General features: G+C 40.1%; 1 protein-coding gene across 1 annotated transcript in view; it reads right to left on the bottom strand.

The window, feature by feature from the left end:
• akap9 (A kinase (PRKA) anchor protein 9) overlaps positions 1–20,980 on the bottom strand; it is a 135,828-nt gene that overhangs the window by 80,155 nt on the left and 34,693 nt on the right. The window contains exons 7-14 of the mRNA XM_052093451.1: positions 17,769–17,957; positions 13,706–15,970; positions 8,329–8,412; positions 7,464–7,677; positions 5,745–5,949; positions 3,587–3,641; positions 2,854–3,078; positions 1,498–1,701 (exon numbers count right to left, since the gene is read on the bottom strand). Of these exons, the coding sequence (XP_051949411.1) occupies positions 1,498–1,701; positions 2,854–3,078; positions 3,587–3,641; positions 5,745–5,949; positions 7,464–7,677; positions 8,329–8,412; positions 13,706–15,970; positions 17,769–17,957 (3,441 nt within the window). The remainder of the gene's footprint in view (positions 1–1,497; positions 1,702–2,853; positions 3,079–3,586; positions 3,642–5,744; positions 5,950–7,463; positions 7,678–8,328; positions 8,413–13,705; positions 15,971–17,768; positions 17,958–20,980) is intronic.

The following is a 20,980-nucleotide window of genomic DNA, read 5'->3' as shown; positions in this document are numbered from 1 at the left end:
ACGGAGACTTTAACGTTTTAAGCGTAAACTTTTCGCGCTTATGTATACAGAGACTTTAACGTTTTAAGCGTAAACTTTTCGCGCTTATGTATACAGAGACTTTAACGTTTTAAGCGTAAACTTTTCGCGCTTACGTATACAGAGACTTTAACGTTTTAAGCGTAAACTTTTCGTGCTTACGTATAAGGAGACTTTAACGTTTTAAGCGTAACATTTTTTCGTGCTTATGGATATGGAGACTTTAACGTTTTAAGCGTAACATTTTTTCATGCTTATGGATATGGAGACTTTAACGCTTTAAGCGTAACATTTTTTCGTGCTTATGGATATGGAGACTTTAACGTTTTAAGCGTAAACTTTCCGTGCTTATATATACAGAGACTTTAACGTTTTAAGCGTAAACTTTTCGTGCTTATGTATACAGAGACTTTAACGTTTTAAGCGTAAACTTTTCGTGCTATGTATACAGAGACTTTAACGTTTTAAGCGTAAACTTTTCGCGCTTATGTATACAGAGACTTTAACGTTTTAAGCATAACATTTATTTGCGCTTATGTATACAGAGACTTTAACGTTTTAAGCATAACATTTATTTGCGCTTATGTATACAGAGACTTTAACGTTTTAAGCATAACATTTATTTGCGCTTATGTATACAGAGACTTTAACGTTTTAAGCGTAAACTTTTTCCACTATATAGCACCCCCTTTTGGACCCAAGTTTAAGGGGTTTTAAATCATGTGATTTCAAAACAGATAAAACTATAGTTTAAGTTATAATATCAGCCATTAAACTGTATCAGACAAAAGTCTATTCTTAAATTCATAAAAAGTGCATTTCTCAGCTAAATATACCCTATATTGGTGCATCTCTAAGCAAAAGTTGTGTAAATGTGAGGAATCAATAAAATACCCACAATAATCAATAAAAAGATTATTACAATAAAATGACTACCGTAATAATAACTATACATATCCCTCATGCCATTAACGTCCCTGCAGATCTTCAAAGCTCCTGATATATGCTCTACAGAGAAGCTGAAGTCTCATTTATTTCATCTTTATATGAATCACAATAACCTGTCAAGTGTTTTACAGTTCAGTCTTCAGCAGTTAACTAATGTGCTCAGTCTCATCTCGTCAAAAACACGCTGGAGCAAAATTGTGTGTATGAGAGTGCGTGTGTGTGTGTTCATGCGGTAAATGTGAGTTGAGAGGGATTCAATGCTACAAAATGACAGAGATGATACACACACACACACACTGATCTTGTTACAGTCACAGAATGAATCAGAGCTTTGAGAACTAGCTTTAGTACTGAAACCCATGCTGTCCATACAGCTCTATATAACACACATGAAATTAAAATAGATGCATGATGACCCAGTCCTGAATCCTAACAATTACAACAAACATAATCCATAAAGCACAGTGTTTTAAAACTCGGCAAATGATTTATTCTGTGTGACCCACATGAGCCACCGTACTGTAAACTCACCTGTGTGCATCTCGGAGACTTCATCACGGTAACAGAATCAGACCAATCATCAGTAACGCTCTCGTCTGGACTCCCCTCAGACTCTCTCCTCATTTCTTCTTCAGTGTCGTCAGTCTGTACGGCGGCGCTCGTCTCGCGGGTCTGTTTACTGATGCGGCGGAGTTCAGTCTGTTGAGCGAATTCAACCGACATCTGAACAATCACCTGACATACAAAAACACAAAACCATCAAGCTGACAATTCATGATGACCTTTATCATTTAAAATCATGAATCTTTGAATTAAAGACCAAATTAAAATCCATGAATTTATGAAAAAAATCAGATAATCCTGAATCTGTGAATTCAAGTCAAATTTTAAAATCATAAATCTTTGAATTAAAAGACATATTTTAACATTCATGAATTCAAGAAAAAATTAATTCATGAATTCAAAACATGAATTTATAATCCTCAATCTGTGATTTCAAGACAAATCTTTAAAAAAAAAAATCAATAATGAAGCCGTGAATTATATAATTGTTCAACATTTTGAATCAGGAGTCTGTGAATTTAAGTTAAAATATTAAATCATGAATCTTTGAATTAAAGACTAAATTAAAATCCATGAATTTATGAAAAAAATCTGATAATCCTGAATCTGTGATTTCAAGGCAAAATTTAAAAATGTAAAATAATAAAGCAATGAATTACACAATTTTCAACATTCAAAATCATGAATCTGTGAATTCAAGTCAAATTTGTTCATAAATAAATCATAAATCTTTGAATTAAAGACATATTTTAAATTCATGAATACAAAACATGAATTTATAATCCTGAATTTGTGATTTCAAGACCAATTTTAAAATATGTCAACCATGAAGCCATGAATTAGACAATTGTCAACATTTAAAATTGTGAATCTGTGAATTCAGGTTACATTTTTACATCTGGAATCTTTGAATTAAAGACAAAAAACATTATTAATATATTCAAGACAAAATGTTAAAATCCTGAATCTGTGATTTCAAGATAAATCTTCGAAAGTGTAAATAATGAAACCATGAATTAGACCGTTTTCAACATTTCAAATCATGAATCCGTGAATTCACGTAAAAAAAATTGTAATCATAAATCTTTAAAAGACAAATTTTAAAATTCATGAATTGAAGACTAAAATTGTTATAATCCCAAATCTGTGATTTCAAGATAAATCTTCAAAATTTGTAAATCATGAATTTCAAAAAGGTGTGAAACTGAGAATGTGTTAATTTTTGTTTTCTGACTAAAATAAAAAGAGGTGAAACTACGGTAAAGCCGTACATGAAGACATTTTTTCATCTTAAATGAGTGAATTCCAGGTGTGTATGATCACCTTGGCGATCTCCTGCACCAGCAGCTCTTGATGATGTTTCTCCTGTAAGTGTGTGAGATGTGTTTCCTCAGGATGAGATCTGATCTGAGCATCTCTCTCCACATCCAGATCAGTCACCTCTTCACACGAGCTCTCGTACGGGACCTCCTGCACTGCCTGCAGCTCACGCCACAGACCTGCAGACACCAGCTCTTCTTCAGCATCTACAGAGAGAGACTCCTCGTCCTGACACCACAGAGATTATGGGAAGAAAGAGGAGAAAGAGAGGGGGCGGAGTCAGTTTCAAGCTCACAGAGGATAGTGTGTGTGACAGAATCATGTCTCACGGTTGATGGTGTGATATAAATTGAGCTCTTGTTTTCTCCAGAGATTCAAAAGTCTCTCCCAACACAAAACGATCACTCTTTTCCCTCCTCACATCTCTTGCTTCTGCGCCTTTATTCCATCTCATCAAGTAGGTTTGTATATTTCTGAGTGACACTGTTATGATCTGTACACGAATATAAGAGACAGTTGATGATAGAAAGACAAAGAGATGAAGGTGTCCACTCATGCGTGACGAGGGATTTTCACACAGGACATGTTGTGTAACGTCACTCGCGTTTGATGTAGGACGGCTCGTAGCCGTGGGCTCACTGACTCGCACTGAATCTCTCCATTTAAACACACAGCAGCGCTTTAATAGATCAAGAATATGATACAAACTTACAGAAATCACAGAGGTAAAACTGACCTGCACGGGTTCATGCTGCTCATCTCTCGCCCGGCTCTGACAGACGCTCGGCACGCTGAAACAAACACGAAGAGCGAGTGAACGTCACATCATGATATAGGTCACCGCACCAGAAATCACTGACCTCATAAACCAGAGACAATCACAGAAAACATATACAGAACAATTACATGAAAGCATTCAAATGTTTTATTACAAATACACTAGCAGAATTAATTACAAAATTATGTATTTTCTGGGAAAGCAAAGGTTTTCTGTTCTCTAGTCTAATAAACAACTTTGTGGTATGACTTTAATATTCACAGGAGGAATAATGTCCGAAAATATGCATATAAAAACTAAACAACAAGTTAAAGATCGGACTACACTGTAATGTTTTAGATTCACTAAAAAGATCCAGTTCATAAGAGTCATTCATTCAGGAATCAGAATAAACTGTTCACAGTGTCCGTTTTTGATTCACTAAAAAGATCCAGTTCAAAAGAGTCATTCGTTCAGGAATCAGAATACACTGTTCACAGTGTCCGTTTTTGATTCACTAAAAAGATCCAGTTCAAAAGAGTCATTCGTTCAGGAATCAGAATACACTGTTCACAGTGTCCGTTTTTGATTCACTAAAAAGATCCCGTTCAAAAGAGTCATTCGTTCAGGAATCAGAATATACTGTTCACAGTGTCCGTTTTTGATTCACTAAAAAGATCCCGTTCAAAAGAGTCATTCGTTCAGGAATCAGAATACACTGTTCACAGTGTCCATTTTTGATTCACTAAAAAGATCCCGTTCAAAAGAGTCATTCGTTCAGGAATCAGAATACACTGTTCACAGTGTCCGTTTTTGATTCACTAAAAAGATCCAGTTCATAAGAGTCATTCGTTCAGGAATCAGAATACACTGTTCACAGTGTCCGTTTTTGATTCACTAAAAAGATCCAGTTCATAAGAGTCATTCGTTCAGGACTCAGAATACACTGTTCACAGTGTCCATTTTTGATTCACTAAAAGATCCAGTTCATAAGAGTCATTCGTTCAGGAATCAGAATACACTGTTCACAGTGTCCGTTTTTGATTCACTAAAAAGATCCAGTTCATAAGAGTCATTCGTTCAGGAATCAGAATACACTGTTCACAGTGTCCGTTTTTGATTCACTAAAAAGATCCAGTTCATAAGAGTCATTCGTTCAGGAATCAGAATACACTGTTCACAGTGTCCGTTTTTGATTCACTAAAAAGATCCAGTTCATAAGAGTCATTCGTTCAGGAATCAGAATACACTGTTCACAGTGTCCGTTTTTGATTCACTAAAAAGATCCAGTTCATAAGAGTCATTCGTTCAGGAATCAGAATACACTGTTCACAGTGTCAGTTTTTGATTCACTATTAAGATCCAGTTCATAAGAGTCATTTGTTCGGGAATCAGAATACACTGTTCACAGTGTCTGTTTTTGATTCACTACAAAGATCCAGTTCATAAGAATCATTTGTCCCCACATTGAGCCACAGATATAGTAGCATCAAATCAGTCAGTTGTTTCCTCCAGACCGAACTAGAATATGTGCAGAAGAAAGCAGATTTTGTTGCATCCAGTAGAGGTCAGTACAGCGCCAGTGTTCATAAACACTCTCCCAAATGGTCCAATGTCTCATATTACAGCCGTTAGTAGGACATGAGAGGAGAAGTGTCTGCATTTCTCTCAGCTGAGTGAGAGAACCGAACACTTTAAAGTGATATTTGAGAGTTTGATGTGTCTGACAGCAGCTCTGGGATTCAGTATGAGTTTAAACACAACATCTAACATTTATGAAACAGCTACAGAAACTACAAAGTACAGAAGAGACACTCACAGCTATACGTGAGCCGCTGTGTGCCTGCATTTGTTTTTACAGTTTCGAATCAGAAATCTTCCACATGAAAGAGTAAAAGAGTCTGAGAAGCTTTTGACCACTGGTTAATGTTTAAAGTTGGACTGTCTCGTTCTCACACACACTGGCCTCTCACTAGGCTGAATTATGACTGTGTGAGACCATAAATCTGACAGAGCAAATTAAATGTGACGAGCCTTTATTAAAACTCCACAGAGCGACTGAAAGCAACTTCACTTGAACTCCTTGAACAATAACAGCATTAATGAAAGAACTGCTATTATGAAGGTTATCTGGTACCTGAAGTGTTCCTCTGCTCCTGTGAGCTCCTGGAGTCTCTGCTGCAGCAGGAGAATCTCCGCTGTGAAACGCTCCTGTTTCTCCTCCATCTGCTGCTGATAGCAGATCTTCAGATGCTCGATCTCCCGCCGGTGACTCTCCTCCAGATGAGCTGAATGCTCCTGAAACTCTGACTTAAGCTGCTGGACAGACGACTCGTTCAGCTCTGTACGGACAGAGGAATCATGATTCACAATCAGATCACATTCTGAATCGCGAATCTTCCGTTTCTGACTGAAATCGGATCAGACTCTGAATCGCGAATCTTCCGTTTCTGACTGAAATCGGATCAGACTCTGAATCGCGAATCTTCCGTTTCTGTCTGAAATCGGATCAGACTCCGAATCGCGAATCTTCCGTTTCTGACTGAAATCGGATCAGACTCCGAATCGCGAATCTTCCGTTTCTGACTGAAATCGGATCAGATTCGAATCGCCGAATCTTCCGCTTTCTGACTGAAATCGGATCAGACTCCGAATCGCGAATCTTCCGTTTCTGACTGAAATCGGATCAGATTCCGAATCGCGAATCTTCCGTTTCTGACTGAAATCGGATCAGATTCCGAATCGCGAATCTTCCGTTTCTGACTGAAATCGGATCAGATTCGAATCGCGAATCTTCCGTTTCTGACTGAAATCGGATCAGATTCCGAATCGCGAATCTTCCGTTTCTGACTGAAATCGGATCAGATTCCGAATCGCGAATCTTCCGTTTCTGACTGAAATCGGATCAGATTCCGAATCGCGAATCTTCCGCTTCTGACTGAAATCGGATCAGATTCGAATCGCGAATCTTCCGCTTCTGACTGAAATCGGATCAGATTCGAATCGCGAATCTTCCGCTTCTGACTGAAATCGGATCAGATTCGAATCGCGAATCTTCCGCTTTCTGACTGAAATCGGATCAGATTCGAATCGCGAATCTTCCGCTTTCTGACTGAAATCGGATCAGATTCCGAATCGCGAATCTTCCGTTTCTGACTGAAATCGGATCAGATTCCGAATCGCGAATCTTCCGTTTCTGACTGAAATCGGATCAGATTCCGAATCGCGAATCTTCCGTTTCTGACTGAAATCGGATCAGATTCCGAATCGCGAATCTTCCGCTTTCTGACTGAAATCGGATCAGATTCCGAATCGCGAATCTTCCGTTTCTGATTGAAATCGGATCAGATTCCGAATCGCGAATCTTCCGTTTCTGACTGAAATCGGATCAGATTCCGAATCGCGAATCTTCCGTTTCTGACTGAAATCGGAACGATTGATTTCAGAAACAGAGATTGATGATTTAGAATATGATTTGAATCAGGGACAGAATCAGGCTTCACACTACATATAGTACAGTAAAAGATACAGCCTGTTCAAAGCACACCTTAAACAGCTCTGAGATCTACATAAAACATCACAGAGGAGAGAGACACCGCTGGGGTCCAGTGAGAACAGGCTGATATGAACCCATCAGACGGCAGCTGAACACTTCAGTACAATGCTTCACTGCCTGATTTCATCTGAATAGTGTGATGTCTCCGCATGTAAATGTTCTGTTTAGAAACTAAAGAGTACTCTTAAAAGCAGTGTAAGAATAAAAGCGGTTTGAAAATATAGTTCTCTCTTATGTCGATGGGACTCTTAATAATACATCTGAAACATTCAGACGTGTTTGATGTGACATCCCACTGACCTGTGTGCTGACCCCTGACCCCCTGCTGCTCTCTCTTCAACTCATCCTGCAAATCCAGCAGCTCATGGGCATGTGCGTCCCACAGCTCCTCCTCTCGGATGCGCAGCTGCTCCTGCGTCTGTGCAAACAAGCTCTCTCTTAGCACTTCCAGTTGAGCTGCGTGAATCTGAGACAGACTGATGCGCTGCGCCTCCATCTGCAGCCGACACTCATCCTACAGACGGACAGACAGAGTGTCAAGGACACTCAGATATCATAATATGTTGTTTTGTATCGATTAGGGGTTAAATATGACCAGGACATTTTCTTGAAAGGCTTATCTGTTATTAAGCAGTATGAGGTTTCTGTCTGGACATCCTAAACAAAACCCTCATTTGAGCTGATCAAACACACACACCTGTGGATTAGCATATCATAAGACTCTGAGTCTCTTTTATATAATGGTCCAGCTCTATGTGTTAACATCACACTACGGCCACACGGGCAGAACGAAGCATTTCAATGACCATCACAGGAAGATGAAGAACGAGAGAGAATTTAAAGATCAGTCTCATTTATTCACAGGTAATAATGGCAAACGTTTAATAGCAGGTTTGTGGTAAATGTCACAGCTATTACACAAAACCTAAAGAGCAATTTCACCTAATAGCTGCAAGACTCGCACTCAAACACACAGTCAAGTCACATTTTCAGACACTTTTACGGTTTCTAAATTGTTTTACAGCAGTTACAATCAGTTAGCTTTTAGTTTCGTGATATTATTGTTTTCTAACGTAAGCGGTTCTAGAGTATGCTGGGGTAAAATGCTGTTCTAGTGTGGATGAGAATGTAAATCATGCATCAGAGAGATCAGACAGATATTTACATGCTCAGAGCTGTCCATGTCCTGTAGCTGCATCATCTCATGTCTGACGGCATCCCGATCAGCCGGAGTGTCTCCCGTCTTTACCTAACACACACAAACAGATACACAAACACACACAACAGCAGTTTTACAGAAAGCCTTTAAGATTTACACAGGATTGGAACAGACATCATTCATAAACATCTGACATTCACATCTCTCCACTCTGTGTGTGTTTGTTAGTATTTTGGGTATAAATAACTTGTGTATAACTTAAATGACCAACACAAAATAGGTATAGTTTGATGTTCAGTTTCTGTCATAATGCCTACATGCATTATGACAAAAACTGAACAAATGCTTAAAAATTTGCAGACAAATCAGAAGTGTTCTGCTTTGATCATTTATAAAAGAAATTGCACTGTGCATATTATTACAATCTGATCAAATATTCATGTGTCATATGTTGTTGGAAAGCTCTTAAAGAGTAAAATACAACTAGACTATTTGTTTTAATCACAGACAAAAATCTAGCGAGTAAAAGCGTAATATATGTCTTTGACAATTATGTTGTTATTGCGTATATGCTGCGTTTTCACTTGTAACTTTAGAAAATATAAATGGAACATAAAATATCATATATCATATATTTATCAAGCTAATCAGATGTATAGATCATTAGATAATCCACATGAAGCACAATGTTACATATGACCACCAGGAGATGGCGCCAAATACACGACACAGACTCAATGATGACTCAAATGACACAGAATGAAACTCATTCTGTGAAATCTCATGACTAAAATCATGTCTGCATGCTCTGCTAACCTTTAGTCATTGTTGTGTTTGCATGTGTAATTAGTTCTTATGTACAATTATTATCTTTTATTTGTTTGGAGATGTTTTTGGACACTATGATCAATTATATTTGTAATGTTGTAACTTTTGATTGCTTTGTCGTATCCACACAAAAATTCTCTCAGATGCAGTGGACATGATTTGGAACAAAACAAAAGCAGTTTTTCGGAGCTGCCTTATTTACATCTAGAGATATAATATGTCAAATAAGAAAAAGTTAAATAAAAAATATTTTTCAGCAGTTTCTTAGACTGAGAGTCTCAGAATTGATCATATTCTATATCATATTAAAATGTGAAAAGTTTTCTTAACAGTGATACCAAACAGATTAAAGGGTTAATAATGTGACTTTAGTGTCAGAGTTTTGTTAATAACTGACACACGAAAGATGGAAGACATGAAGAGACATAAATAAAGTTTTTTTGTTTTTCAAAGTTGTGTAATACATTGTTAGTGATCTGAAACAAGTTGGTATAAAAAAGCCCAAACTATCAGCATCGGGAGACTTTTAAGGCCATTAAATACCTTTTATTAGGCATTATGCTCGAACCAAAAAAATTGTAGGTGTCATAATTTTATGTCAAATACTTGAATTTAATCAAACCACTTACATAAATTCTCAATATGAATCTCTTAACCATAAAATTCAATGACATGTACTTTAGTGAAAATATTAAATTAGTCTTAAACAGAGGAATTCTTGACGGGGACATTTTTTTGCCCCTATATTTTGAATTTCAGGGGCATTTTTGTCAGATTTAGTGGCATTTTTGCCCTCAGCCTTTCTTAAAAGGAATATTCCAGGTTCAAACAAGTTAAGCTCAATTAACAGCATTTGTGTCATAATGTTGATTACCACAAAAATGTATTTTGACTCGTCCCTCCTTTTCTTTAAAAAAAGCATAAATCTGTGTTACAGTGAGACACTTAAAATGGAAGTCAATGGGGCCAATTTTTGGCTTATCATTTTTTTAAGCACTTACATTAACCCCTTAAACTCTGGCACTATAACGCAAAAAAAGTTTATGCTTAAAACGTTAAAGTATCTGTAAACATACTGTAAGTCAGGCATATGAGGAACCATTTGAAAGCTTAAAATCTTTAAGAGATTACAAATGAAAACATTTTCTAATGAATCACAAAGTGAAATATGAAGGTCAACAAATACAAGCATTTCTTTTATGCTCCGATAACTGCTGCTATGAGCCCCAAATAACTAAAAATATCTGCTTTTACCTTACATTTCTATGGATCATTTTTATCCATTGTTTACTCGTCTGTGAGCTTGTGTGAATAATCCAGTGTTATATCTTACAAGTCCAGAATAAAATATGCCATCCAGAAGGAAAAGCATCCTAAACGAATCATCAGAAATATGTTTTTGACTATTGATGATATACATCATCATAAAGGGGAGGAGCTCAGCTTTCAAATGAGCTTGTAGTCCACTCAGAGGCCGAAATATTCAATGAAATAATGAGGGTGGTGCTTGAACTGAACATTAGACTGAATGTCTATGGACGAGCTCATCTGTGAGGGCTATAATGTGTTAGAGCGCCCCCTACAGTTCACATCTGTGAGGGGTATAATGTGTTAGAGCGCCCCCTACAGTTCACATCTGTGAGGGCTATAATGTGTTAAAGCGCCCCTACAGTTCACATCTGTGAGGGGTATAATGTGTTAGAGCCCCCTACAGTTCACATCTGTGAGGGGTATAATGTGTTAGAGCGCCCCTACAGTTCACATCTGTGAGGGGTAAAATGTGTTAGAGTGCCCCTACAGTTCACATCTGTGAGGGGTATAATGTGTTAGAGCGCCCCTACAGTTCACATCTGTGAGGGGTAAAATGTGTTAGAGCGCCCCTACAGTTCACATCTGTGAGGGGTATAATGTGTTAGAGCGCCCCTACAGTTCACATCTGTGAGGGGTATAATGTGTTAGAGCGCCCCTACAGTTCACATCTGTGAGGGGTATAATGTGTTAGAGCGCCACCTACAGTTCCCATCTGTGAGGGGTATAATGTGTTAGAGCCCCCTACAGTTCACATCTGTGAGGGGTATAATGTGTTAGAGCGCCACCTACAGTTCACATCTGTGAGGGGTATAATGTGTTAGAGCGCCCCTACAGTTCACATCTGTGAGGGGTATAATGTGTTAGAGCGCCCCTACAGTTCACATCTGTGAGGGGTATAATGTGTTAGAGCCCCCTACAGTTCACATCTGTGAGGGGTATAATGTGTTAGAGCGCCCCTACAGTTCACATCTGTGAGGGGTATAATGTGTTAGAGCCCCCTACAGTTCACATCTGTGAGGGGTATAATGTGTTAGAGCACCCCTACAGTTCACATCTGTGAGGGGTAAAATGTGTTAGAGCCCCCTACAGTTCACATCTGTGAGGGGTATAATGTGTTAGAGCCCCTACAGTTCACATCTGTGAGGGGTAAAATGTGTTAGAGCGCCCCTACAGTTCACATCTGTGAGGGGTATAATGTGTTAGAGCCCCCTACAGTTCACATCTGTGAGGGGTATAATGTGTTAGAGCCCCCTACAGTTCACATCTGTGAGGGGTATAATGTGTTAGAGCGCCCCTACAGTTCACATCTGTGAGGGATAAAATGTGTTAGAGCCCCCTACAGTTCACATCTGTGAGGGGTATAATGTGTTAGAGCGCCCCTACAGTTCACATCTGTGAGGGGTAAAATGTGTTAGAGCCCCCTACAGTTCACATCTGTGAGGGGTAAAATGTGTTAGAGCGCCCCTACAGTTCACATCTGTGAGGGGTAAAATGTGTTAGAGCGCCCCTACAGTTCACATCTGTGAGGGGTATAATGTGTTAGAGCGCCCCTACAGCTCACATCTGTGAGGGGTATAATGTGTTAGAGCCCCCTACAGTTCACATCTGTGAGGGGTATAATGTGTTAGAGCGCCCCCTACAGTTCACATCTGTGAGGGGTATAATGTGTTAGAGCGCCCCCTACAGCTCACATCTGTGAGGGGTATAATGTGTTAGAGCGCCCACTACAGTTCACATCTGTGAGGGGTATAATGTGTTAGAGCGCCCCCTACAGTTCACATCTGTGAGGGGTAAAATGTGTTAGAGCGCCACCTACATTTTACATCTGTTTATTGTGATGGAAGGCAATTTTTTCTAGTGCTTTCTACCAATTTGTGGAATGAAATGAGACCTTTCAAAGTGAGATAGAGAGAACAGAACCAGAATTACGTGCTTACAAAATTAGGACGACAACAACAACAACAAAAATTATCTAATTTATTTTCTTTAATCTTTGTTTCTCATAAGATTATAAACGCATACAAATTTATTCATGAATAATTGGAGTCTATTTTTGTTATTTACGGGGGAATTTCTGAAAAAATGAGACAGATTTTTTGCGATTAGTCCAGAGTATGTGTGAAGGGTGAGCCTTTAAATTTGAGTGTGAAAAGTGAGGAAAACACCAGAGTTTAAGGGTTAACTCTTCTGTTAAAACTCGTGTATTATTTGAGCTGTAAAGTTGTTTACATCCTCATTTTTATGGTTGTTTTAGAGTTTGTTGACATTACATTGTCATGGCAACGACATTGTAAAATTGTCTATATCTTTCCACAGATGTGGTTATTAAGTGATTTAATGACAGTAAAATCATGTTAACACACATATTGTTTATGTCTTGAAACAGTATTTTAATGTGTACAGATTAAACCCCATTGACTTCCATTGGAAGTGTCTCACTTAAACACATATAAAGTAAAATTAATTTGTGTGGTAATGAACATTATGCCACAAATGCTGTCGATTGAGCTTAACCTGTATTAAACCCAGAATATTCCTTTAATTTCTGACCCTGTCTGCAAACGTTGTTCAACATAATCAGATTTCGCTATTGGAATATGCATTTTATATCAGTGCATACATATTTAAATCCACTGCGCAGAATCACAAATGTTTTCCCCAAAATATAAATAAATAATGAGTTTTTATTGCGAAATAAAATGTCTTATTTACTTGTTTTTTTATTTACCAAATATGACCTTTTTTGAGAGATTCACCTATAATTGGACTTTAGGAAAATGTAAAGCTAAAGTGTCTGTTTTAATGCTGTTTGTATTCACCCATTTTAATCAGTGCTGCTGAGATCAAAGCATGTTAATAAAGCTCATCTCTCTTTCTCTCTCTCTCTCTTCCTCCATCATCCTGCACTCTGTCCATTTCTGAATAACCTCTTGTCCTTCTTGCACGTCAAGTGCCGTCAGCAGCCCTCAATGCGTATCAATTCCTCCCACAGTTTCCACCTGCACTGATGCACGCCGAATGCACGCATTATTCCAGAACATCTCTGGCTTCTCCTGAGAGAGCTTTTGAAATAATCTACAACAAATCACACACAATCTCCCAACACACCCAGCTGCGGAAAAGTGCATAATGCTGCACAATGCAGATACCAACTGTTGCATCGAGAGTTGATTGCTTGTTGCTTTCAAACACAAATCCACTGGATTACATGACAAGGGAAACGATACGCTAGCGTGCTGCTTACCTGCTGTGGGCATCTGCCGTCAAGCGCTGTAAGCGGATCCTCATGCTTTGCTGTGTGGCTTGCTGTAGTACTCTGAGGTGTCTCTCTCTCGCTCCCGACTGCCGTCTGAGGGGAGGGGTATCTGTACGTCCCCCCACGCATGGACAAACGCTCCTTTAGCGTGGGGCTTTCTTGTGTCAAGGCAATGAGGCGCTCCTGATAAAAGCTGTGCTCTTGTTCAACACTAAGTAGAGAAGATTGAAGCATCATTATTTCCTCTTTCAAAGATTTTATGTGCGTGTGATGCGTTTCTACAGAGCACAAACCACCAGCGACAACGCAGTCCTCCAAGGGCTGAATCGTGAGGGTTTGTCGTTGAGATTCCAGCTCTTTATTTCTCACAACAATCTCATCTCTTTCTCTCTTCACCATCTTCAGCTCGTCTTCCATCAGCGTCACTTGAGCGACCGTTTCGGAGAGCCTCTCCGCCAAGTCGTTCTTCTCCTTCCCGGCCACTTCCAGTTTTTCCATTAGCTCAGTCGTGTCTTTTTCAATCAGCATTCTCCCATCCGCCTCTTCATCGTCCGTTTTGTCCCTCAAGGATCTCGTCTTAAGTTTTGTATTGAGATCACAGAGTTTCGCCTCGTATTCCATTGTTTCTTTGATCAAACGCTCCTCGAGAAGACCCTTAGCGTTCACCAAGCACGTGTACTCGTCCTTAAGCTCCTGGTAGTTCACTTCGAAGTTCTTTTCAGCGAAAGAAAAGGTGTTTTTCTGTTTTTCGATCTCATCTTGAAAATCCTTCATTTGTTTCTGTTTCTGTTCACTTTCTATCGAGAGATTGTCGATTTTCCGAAGGAGTGTTTCACGATCTTGTTTCAAGTGCGTCAGTTCGTCCTTCATGGCTGCGTTCGACTCTTTCAAAGTCTTATTTTCAGACGCCATGTCTTTTCTTTCATTCTCCCAATCGTCGTTTTTCATTGTCACTCTTTCGCTATCTCTCCGTCTCAGATCTTCGACTTCTCCCTGCAATACCTTCAGCTCTGCAACCAGTTCTTCAGCTCGAGAGCTTTCCAGGACTTGATTCAGATCGTTTTTCAGCTCCACGATCTCCTGAAGAAGCGAAACTCTCTCTGTCGCTAACACCGCCCTCTCGCTCTCAACAGATCGCAATTTGTCCTCAAAGTCCGTCCGAAGGAGTTCCAAGGCCTCACGGTGCCTCACGGTCATATCGCCTCTCAAGTTCTCAACATTCAGCTGGCTTTCCCGTTGAAGGTCGACTCGGAGTCTCGACAGCTCCTCTTCGTGGCTGAAAAGAAGTTGCGTCCTCAACCGTTCCAGCTCCGCTTCCTGCGATTCGGCCATTCTGTCCAGCACGGCGTCCTTTTCGCGCTCCAGCATGTCTAGTTTGATTTTGTAGTTCGTGATCTCTGATTCATGTTTGGCCTCGAGGTCGCCGTTGGCCTTCTGCGCGGCGTGCAGCTGCATCTGCAGGTCGCTAATCGCATCACGCAGGAGTTGCATCTCCGTCTGGCTTTTCTCTGGACTCTTGGATCTCATTTCCGCTTCCGCTCTCGTGTGCGTCAGCTCCTGGTGCAAACGTTCAACTTGGCTCGCTAGATTGAGTTTTTCTTCGCTCATCCGCGTCAGTTCCTGCTCCGCTTTCTCTCGCAACACCTGCGACTCCTGCAGCTTGTTCTGCAGCTCTATGACCTTCACGTTAAGAACGTTGACCCCTCCGACGCTCTGAGACAGTTGACCTTTGAACCTCTCCAGCTCTGATCGATGCTGTTGAACGATCTTCTCCACATCCACAGAATGCTCCTCCTTGATTCGATCTACTTCCGCCGTGTTTTGGACTCGAAGTTCCTGTTTCATCTGCACAATCTGCTGTCCGTACATTTCGTCCAATTCGGCTCGTAACTGATCCATCCTGCACGTCCAATCATCTTCCATTCTCTGCAGCGTCTCGCCCTCTGATTGGCTGCCCTGATGGCAGCGTTGCTGAAGGTCTTCTACAGTTTTCATGAGCTGTAAGATTTCTCCGGACGACATTCGCTCTTTCTGTCTGGAAACGGAGAGTTCCCTTTCACAGTTCTCCAGCTCTTGGGTCTTCACAGTCAGATGTTTGTTCACTTCCTCCAGCTGTTGTGAGGAGTTCAGAAGATGATCCTGGAGTTGAGCTAAAGACTGCAGGTGCTTTGAGATTAGGCACTGTTGCTCAGAGTTCAGCTGTTCTTTATCTCTTAAACTCTGAGCAAATGATTGTTCAGCTTGTGTGTGAACCTGAAGACAGAGAACAGTATGGCTTTCATTTGAGGAAAAAATAACCATCCAATCTAAACACAAGTAGAGACAATTAAAACATCTTGACAACATGACAGCAATTAGACAGCTAACATACACCACTAATCATGAATGAGCTGTTTTTCCTGTGCTAGCATATGGACTCAGATGAAACTTTAATGTTTCAGAGCTTGACTAAATCTACACTTTAAAATGAACTCTAAGGGTGTTTTTTTAAATGACTTAATTTCAGGCATTTGCGAGCCGTTTGTATGTGAATGATGTGATGCTTATTTATTTGTCCGGATCTATTAAGAGCTTCCAAAAACCAATTAACTTAACCAAAGTTTAGACATTTTTATATTCTGGGGGTTACAGTAAAAAGATCTCTAAGTGGTGTAACCCTCCGGAGACAGTAAAAAAATAGTCTCACTAAAAGCTACAAATGCTGGTATTTTAGTTTATTATTATTTCTTAAAAACATAAGCAACGAGATGTCAGGTGGTGTAACCAACGTACAGGTAGCCATTTTGTTGTCGTGACAAAAACAAAACAAGGAGAAGCCCTTTAGACCCTCACATTTTTTTAAATATCTGATATTTTGAAATTTTTTATGAAAATTAAAATTTGCTAATTTTGTCTTGAACAAAGTCTCGATAATCGGGACTCAAAATTCAACCTCTTAAATCCCCCTTAAACTCGGCGGGTCCAAAAGGGGTGCTATGTTGCGAAAAAGGTTACGCTTAAAACATTCAAGTCTCTGAATACCTAAGTCAGGAATATGTGGTGTTGTTTTAAAGCTTAAAAATCTGACCTGTTTATAGCCAACCATCACTTCTGCATTTATGCCACATAAAATATCAAAATAAGGCCTGAAAAAATTGTGCCGTAAATTAGTGTCACCTAAAGGTCATGTGATGCACAAACATGAAACATGAATATAAAAGTTTCTCAAATATCACCAATATAGATCAGTCATATATCAAATGAAAGCTCTCATTCTCAAGAATGTAACCGTACAGTTTACTTTGTTGCACTAATACCACAGTTTGAATGATTTTCAAAATCACAAAAGTGCAATATGATTTCCATAAGTCATCAAATACGTCTCTTTTATGCGCCGATCACTGTTGATGTAAGCCCCAAATAGCTAAAAACTTTATATGCTTTTACCTTAGGGAGATTTCTAAAACAATGAGCCACTGTTCACTTGTCTGTGAGCTTGTGTGAATAATCCAATGTTATATTTTAGATGTCCAGATCAATGTGGTCCAGCAGGAAAAGCATGCAAAACAAATCATCAGCAAAATATGTAATAGACAACTGATGATATCTATGATGTCATACATTATTGCAAAGGGGAGAATCTCAGCTATCTAATGACACTTGGATTGAGCTTGTAGTCCACTCAGAGGCCGAGATATTCAATGAAATAATGAGGGTGTTGCTTGAACTGAACATTAGACTGAATGTCTATGGACGAGCTCATCTGTGAGGGATAAAATGAGTTAGAGCGCCCCCTACAGTTCACATCTGTATATTGTGATACCTTTTACTTGACGGTTACACCACTTGACATAATTATATCTATTTTTTGTGCAACATGCTATAAATTATATTGTAGCGTTCTGGGTTCCAAAAAACAATAGTGTGAATGGAAAGTGGACTGAAACTGATCACAATTAATGTGGACCAAAATGAGATCTGGGGATTAATTAAAAAGGACTTTTTAAAAGCAGATTTTGTCAGGCTTCAGCAACACAAATAAGAGTGTCTAGATGTTCAAATGTCAACTCACCCTTTCAGCATCACTCAGTCTCTCCTGAAGCTGCGTAATCAATAAAAGCTGTTCCTCCTGGTGACCTTTGACCTGTGCGTCTTTCTCTTCCAGCTGTTGTTGGTACAGTGATATCTGCTGACGGGCCTGCAGAAGATCTGCAGCAGTTGAGCTGATATTGGAGCTTCTCAGTATTTCACCTGCCTGCAGCTGAAAGGAAATTGTTACCATCAACCTCAATGATTCAATACAACCAACTGGAGATATCAGCTGCTACAAAACAACAACAGATCTTAGAGTGGATGTCATATTTATTTTGGCATGAATGAAAATAAGGCTGTGAGTGATGAAAGTACATATGTTGGACTGTTGCATACCTTGGTGTCAATCGACGAAGACAAAACATTGAAAATATGACTTTGAACAAATTTTAAATGGATAAAAACACTTGAAAAATGTGGGCTTTGAAAATTAGATGTGGCCTATGAACTTAGTACAGTAGAGCATCCCAGTTCTGTTCCACACCCTAGTGAGCTGCCTATCAAGACAGCATTTTAAGGCATCATCGGCATGCCCACTATTTGTGTGCCATGCAGAGTTGCTGTCTACATAGAGCATTTCAAATCACTCACTTCCATTTCATTTAGGAGGCAGCTGCCTATATAGCCATTAGACAGCAAGGCAGATCACTAGGTTCTGCAACAGAGTTATTGTACAGACTATCTCTCATGGCCCTCAAATCAAATATGGCGTCTACACCAAACACAGTCTACAAACACAAGGTAGGCAAAAACTCAATGGAGATACTTACTATTACAGGCTATTTAAATCATCAGTTTCAGGAATTAAATTTCTTTATTTTATGCTTTTAAAGCAGTAGTTTCTGAACTGGTGGGTCACGATTAAAGAATGACCAATTGACTAGCACCCCTGGAGTTGCGAGTACGAATCCAGGGCGTGCTGAGTGACTCCAGCCAGGTCTCCTCACCACGAGGACTTAGAGCACATTGGGAATTGCCAAATTAGGGAGAAAACGTGAGAAATAAAGTGGGACCAATAAAGTGTTTTTTAAAACCTTACTGATAAGGATTATTTTTATGTTTATGTGGCCGATTACCAAAATGCACTAACAATATATAAAATATATATATATATGTAGACGAATCTATCCGATTCCAGCCTCTCTACTTTTGTCAAATATACTGTATGTGTGGCACAATTATTGGCACCTTTTTATTTAATACTTTGTGCAACCGATGGAGTGCGTACTCCAGGTAGGGAAGGAGGTATTGCCCCAAGTGAAGGAGTTCAAGTACCTCGGGGTCTTGTTCACGAGTGAGGGGACAATGGAGCGGGAGGTTGGCCGAAGGATCGGGGCAGCGGGGGCGGTATTGCACTCGCTCTATCGCACCGTTGTCATGAAAAGAGAGCTGAGCTGGAAGGCAAAGCTCTTGATCTACCGGTCAATTTTTGTTCCTACCCTCACCTATGGTCATGAAAGCTGGGTCATGACCGAAAGAACTAGGTTGCGAGTACAAGCGGCCGAAATGGGCTTCCTCAGAAGGGTGCCGTGCTTCTCCCTTAGAGATAGGGTGAGGAGCTCAGTCATCCGTGAGGAGCTCGGAGTAGAGCCGCTGCTCCTTTGCGTCGAAAGGAGTCAGTTGAGGTGGTTTGGGCATCTGGTAAGAATGGCCCCTGGCGCCTCCCTAGGGAGGTGTTTCAGGCACGTCCAGCTGGGAGGAGGCCTCGGGGAAGACCCAGGATTAGGTAGAGAGATTAGTAGAGAGATCTCCACACTGGCCTGGGAACGCCTCGGGGTCCCCCAGTCAGAGCTGGTTAATATGGCTCGGGATAGGGAAGTTTGGGGCCCCCTGCTGGAGCAGCTGCCCCCGTGGCCCGACTTCGGATAAGCGGTTGAAGATGGATGGATGGATGGACTTTGTGCAACCTCCCTTTGCCAAGATAAAAGCTCTGAGATCCTTCAAATTCTGAGGTTCACGCTGGTGGACTCCCCTCTTCAGTTCATCACAGGTCTTCTATGGGGTTCAGGTCAGGGGACTGGGATGGCCATGGCAGAAACTTTTGTGGTCAGTGACATTTTATGTTGATTTTGATGTGTGTTTTGGATCATTGTCCTTTTGGAAGATCCAACCATGGACCATTTTAAGCTTTCTGGCAGAGGCAGACAGGTTTAAAATTTTTATCTGTTGGTATATGATAGAGTCCATGATGCCATGTTTCCAAACATGACGTCCAGGACCTCTGGCAGAAAAATAGCCCCACAATATTAAAGATCCTCCACCATATTCAACTGTGGGTTTGAGGTAATTTTCCATATGGCTCTGTGTGCACCAAACCCATCTCTGATGTTTGTTGCCAAAAAGCTCTGTTTATTGTTTCATCTGACCATAGAACCCGGTTCCATGTGAAGTTCCAGTAGTGTCTGGCACACTGAAGATGCTTGAGATGTTGGATGATGAGGGCAGAGGCTTTTTTCTTAAAACCCTCCCAAACAACTTGTGGTGATGTAGATGATGTCTGATTGTAGTTTTGGACACATTATAACCCCAAGACCCAACTAATTTCTGCTCATTGATCCTTGGAGAATTTTTGGCCACTTGAACCATCCTCCTCACCATGCTTGGAGATAATATCGACATTCCGATTCTTAACATCTCCAGTTGATTGGAACTTCTTAACTATTGCCCTGATGTTGGAAATGGGCATTTTCAATGCTTTAGCTATTAATCTTTATAGCCAATTCCCATTTTGTGAAGCTCAACAACCTTTTTCCGAACATCAGAATTATATCCTTTGGTCTTACCCATTGTGATTGATGATTAAGGGAATTTGGTCTGCGTGTTACCTCATACTTATACCCCTGTGAAACAGAACGTCATGGTGGAACAATTTAATGTTTCTAGTCACCTAGGTGCACTAAAATTACAAAAAATGTATGGGAATATACTTCAGATTTATTTTACTCATAAGAATTTCTAGGGGTGCCAATACTTGTGGCAAACGTGTTTTGGAGAAAAATATTTATTTAATTATGAGATTTATTTAGACGGAGACCTGAAGAGGCCTTCAAGCCACAGTGTCTCGCACCCACTGTGAAATATGGCGGATCGGTGATGATCTGGGGGTGCTTCAGAGAGGCTGGAATCGGGCAGATTCGCCTTTGTGAAGGACGCATGAATCAAGCCACATACAAGGTTATCCTGGAAGAACAC

Source organism: Xyrauchen texanus, chromosome 26 (assembly GCF_025860055.1).
Source record: "Xyrauchen texanus isolate HMW12.3.18 chromosome 26, RBS_HiC_50CHRs, whole genome shotgun sequence".
Lineage (NCBI taxonomy): Eukaryota > Metazoa > Chordata > Actinopteri > Cypriniformes > Catostomidae > Xyrauchen > Xyrauchen texanus.
This window is presented reverse-complemented; position numbering and strand designations above follow the sequence as displayed.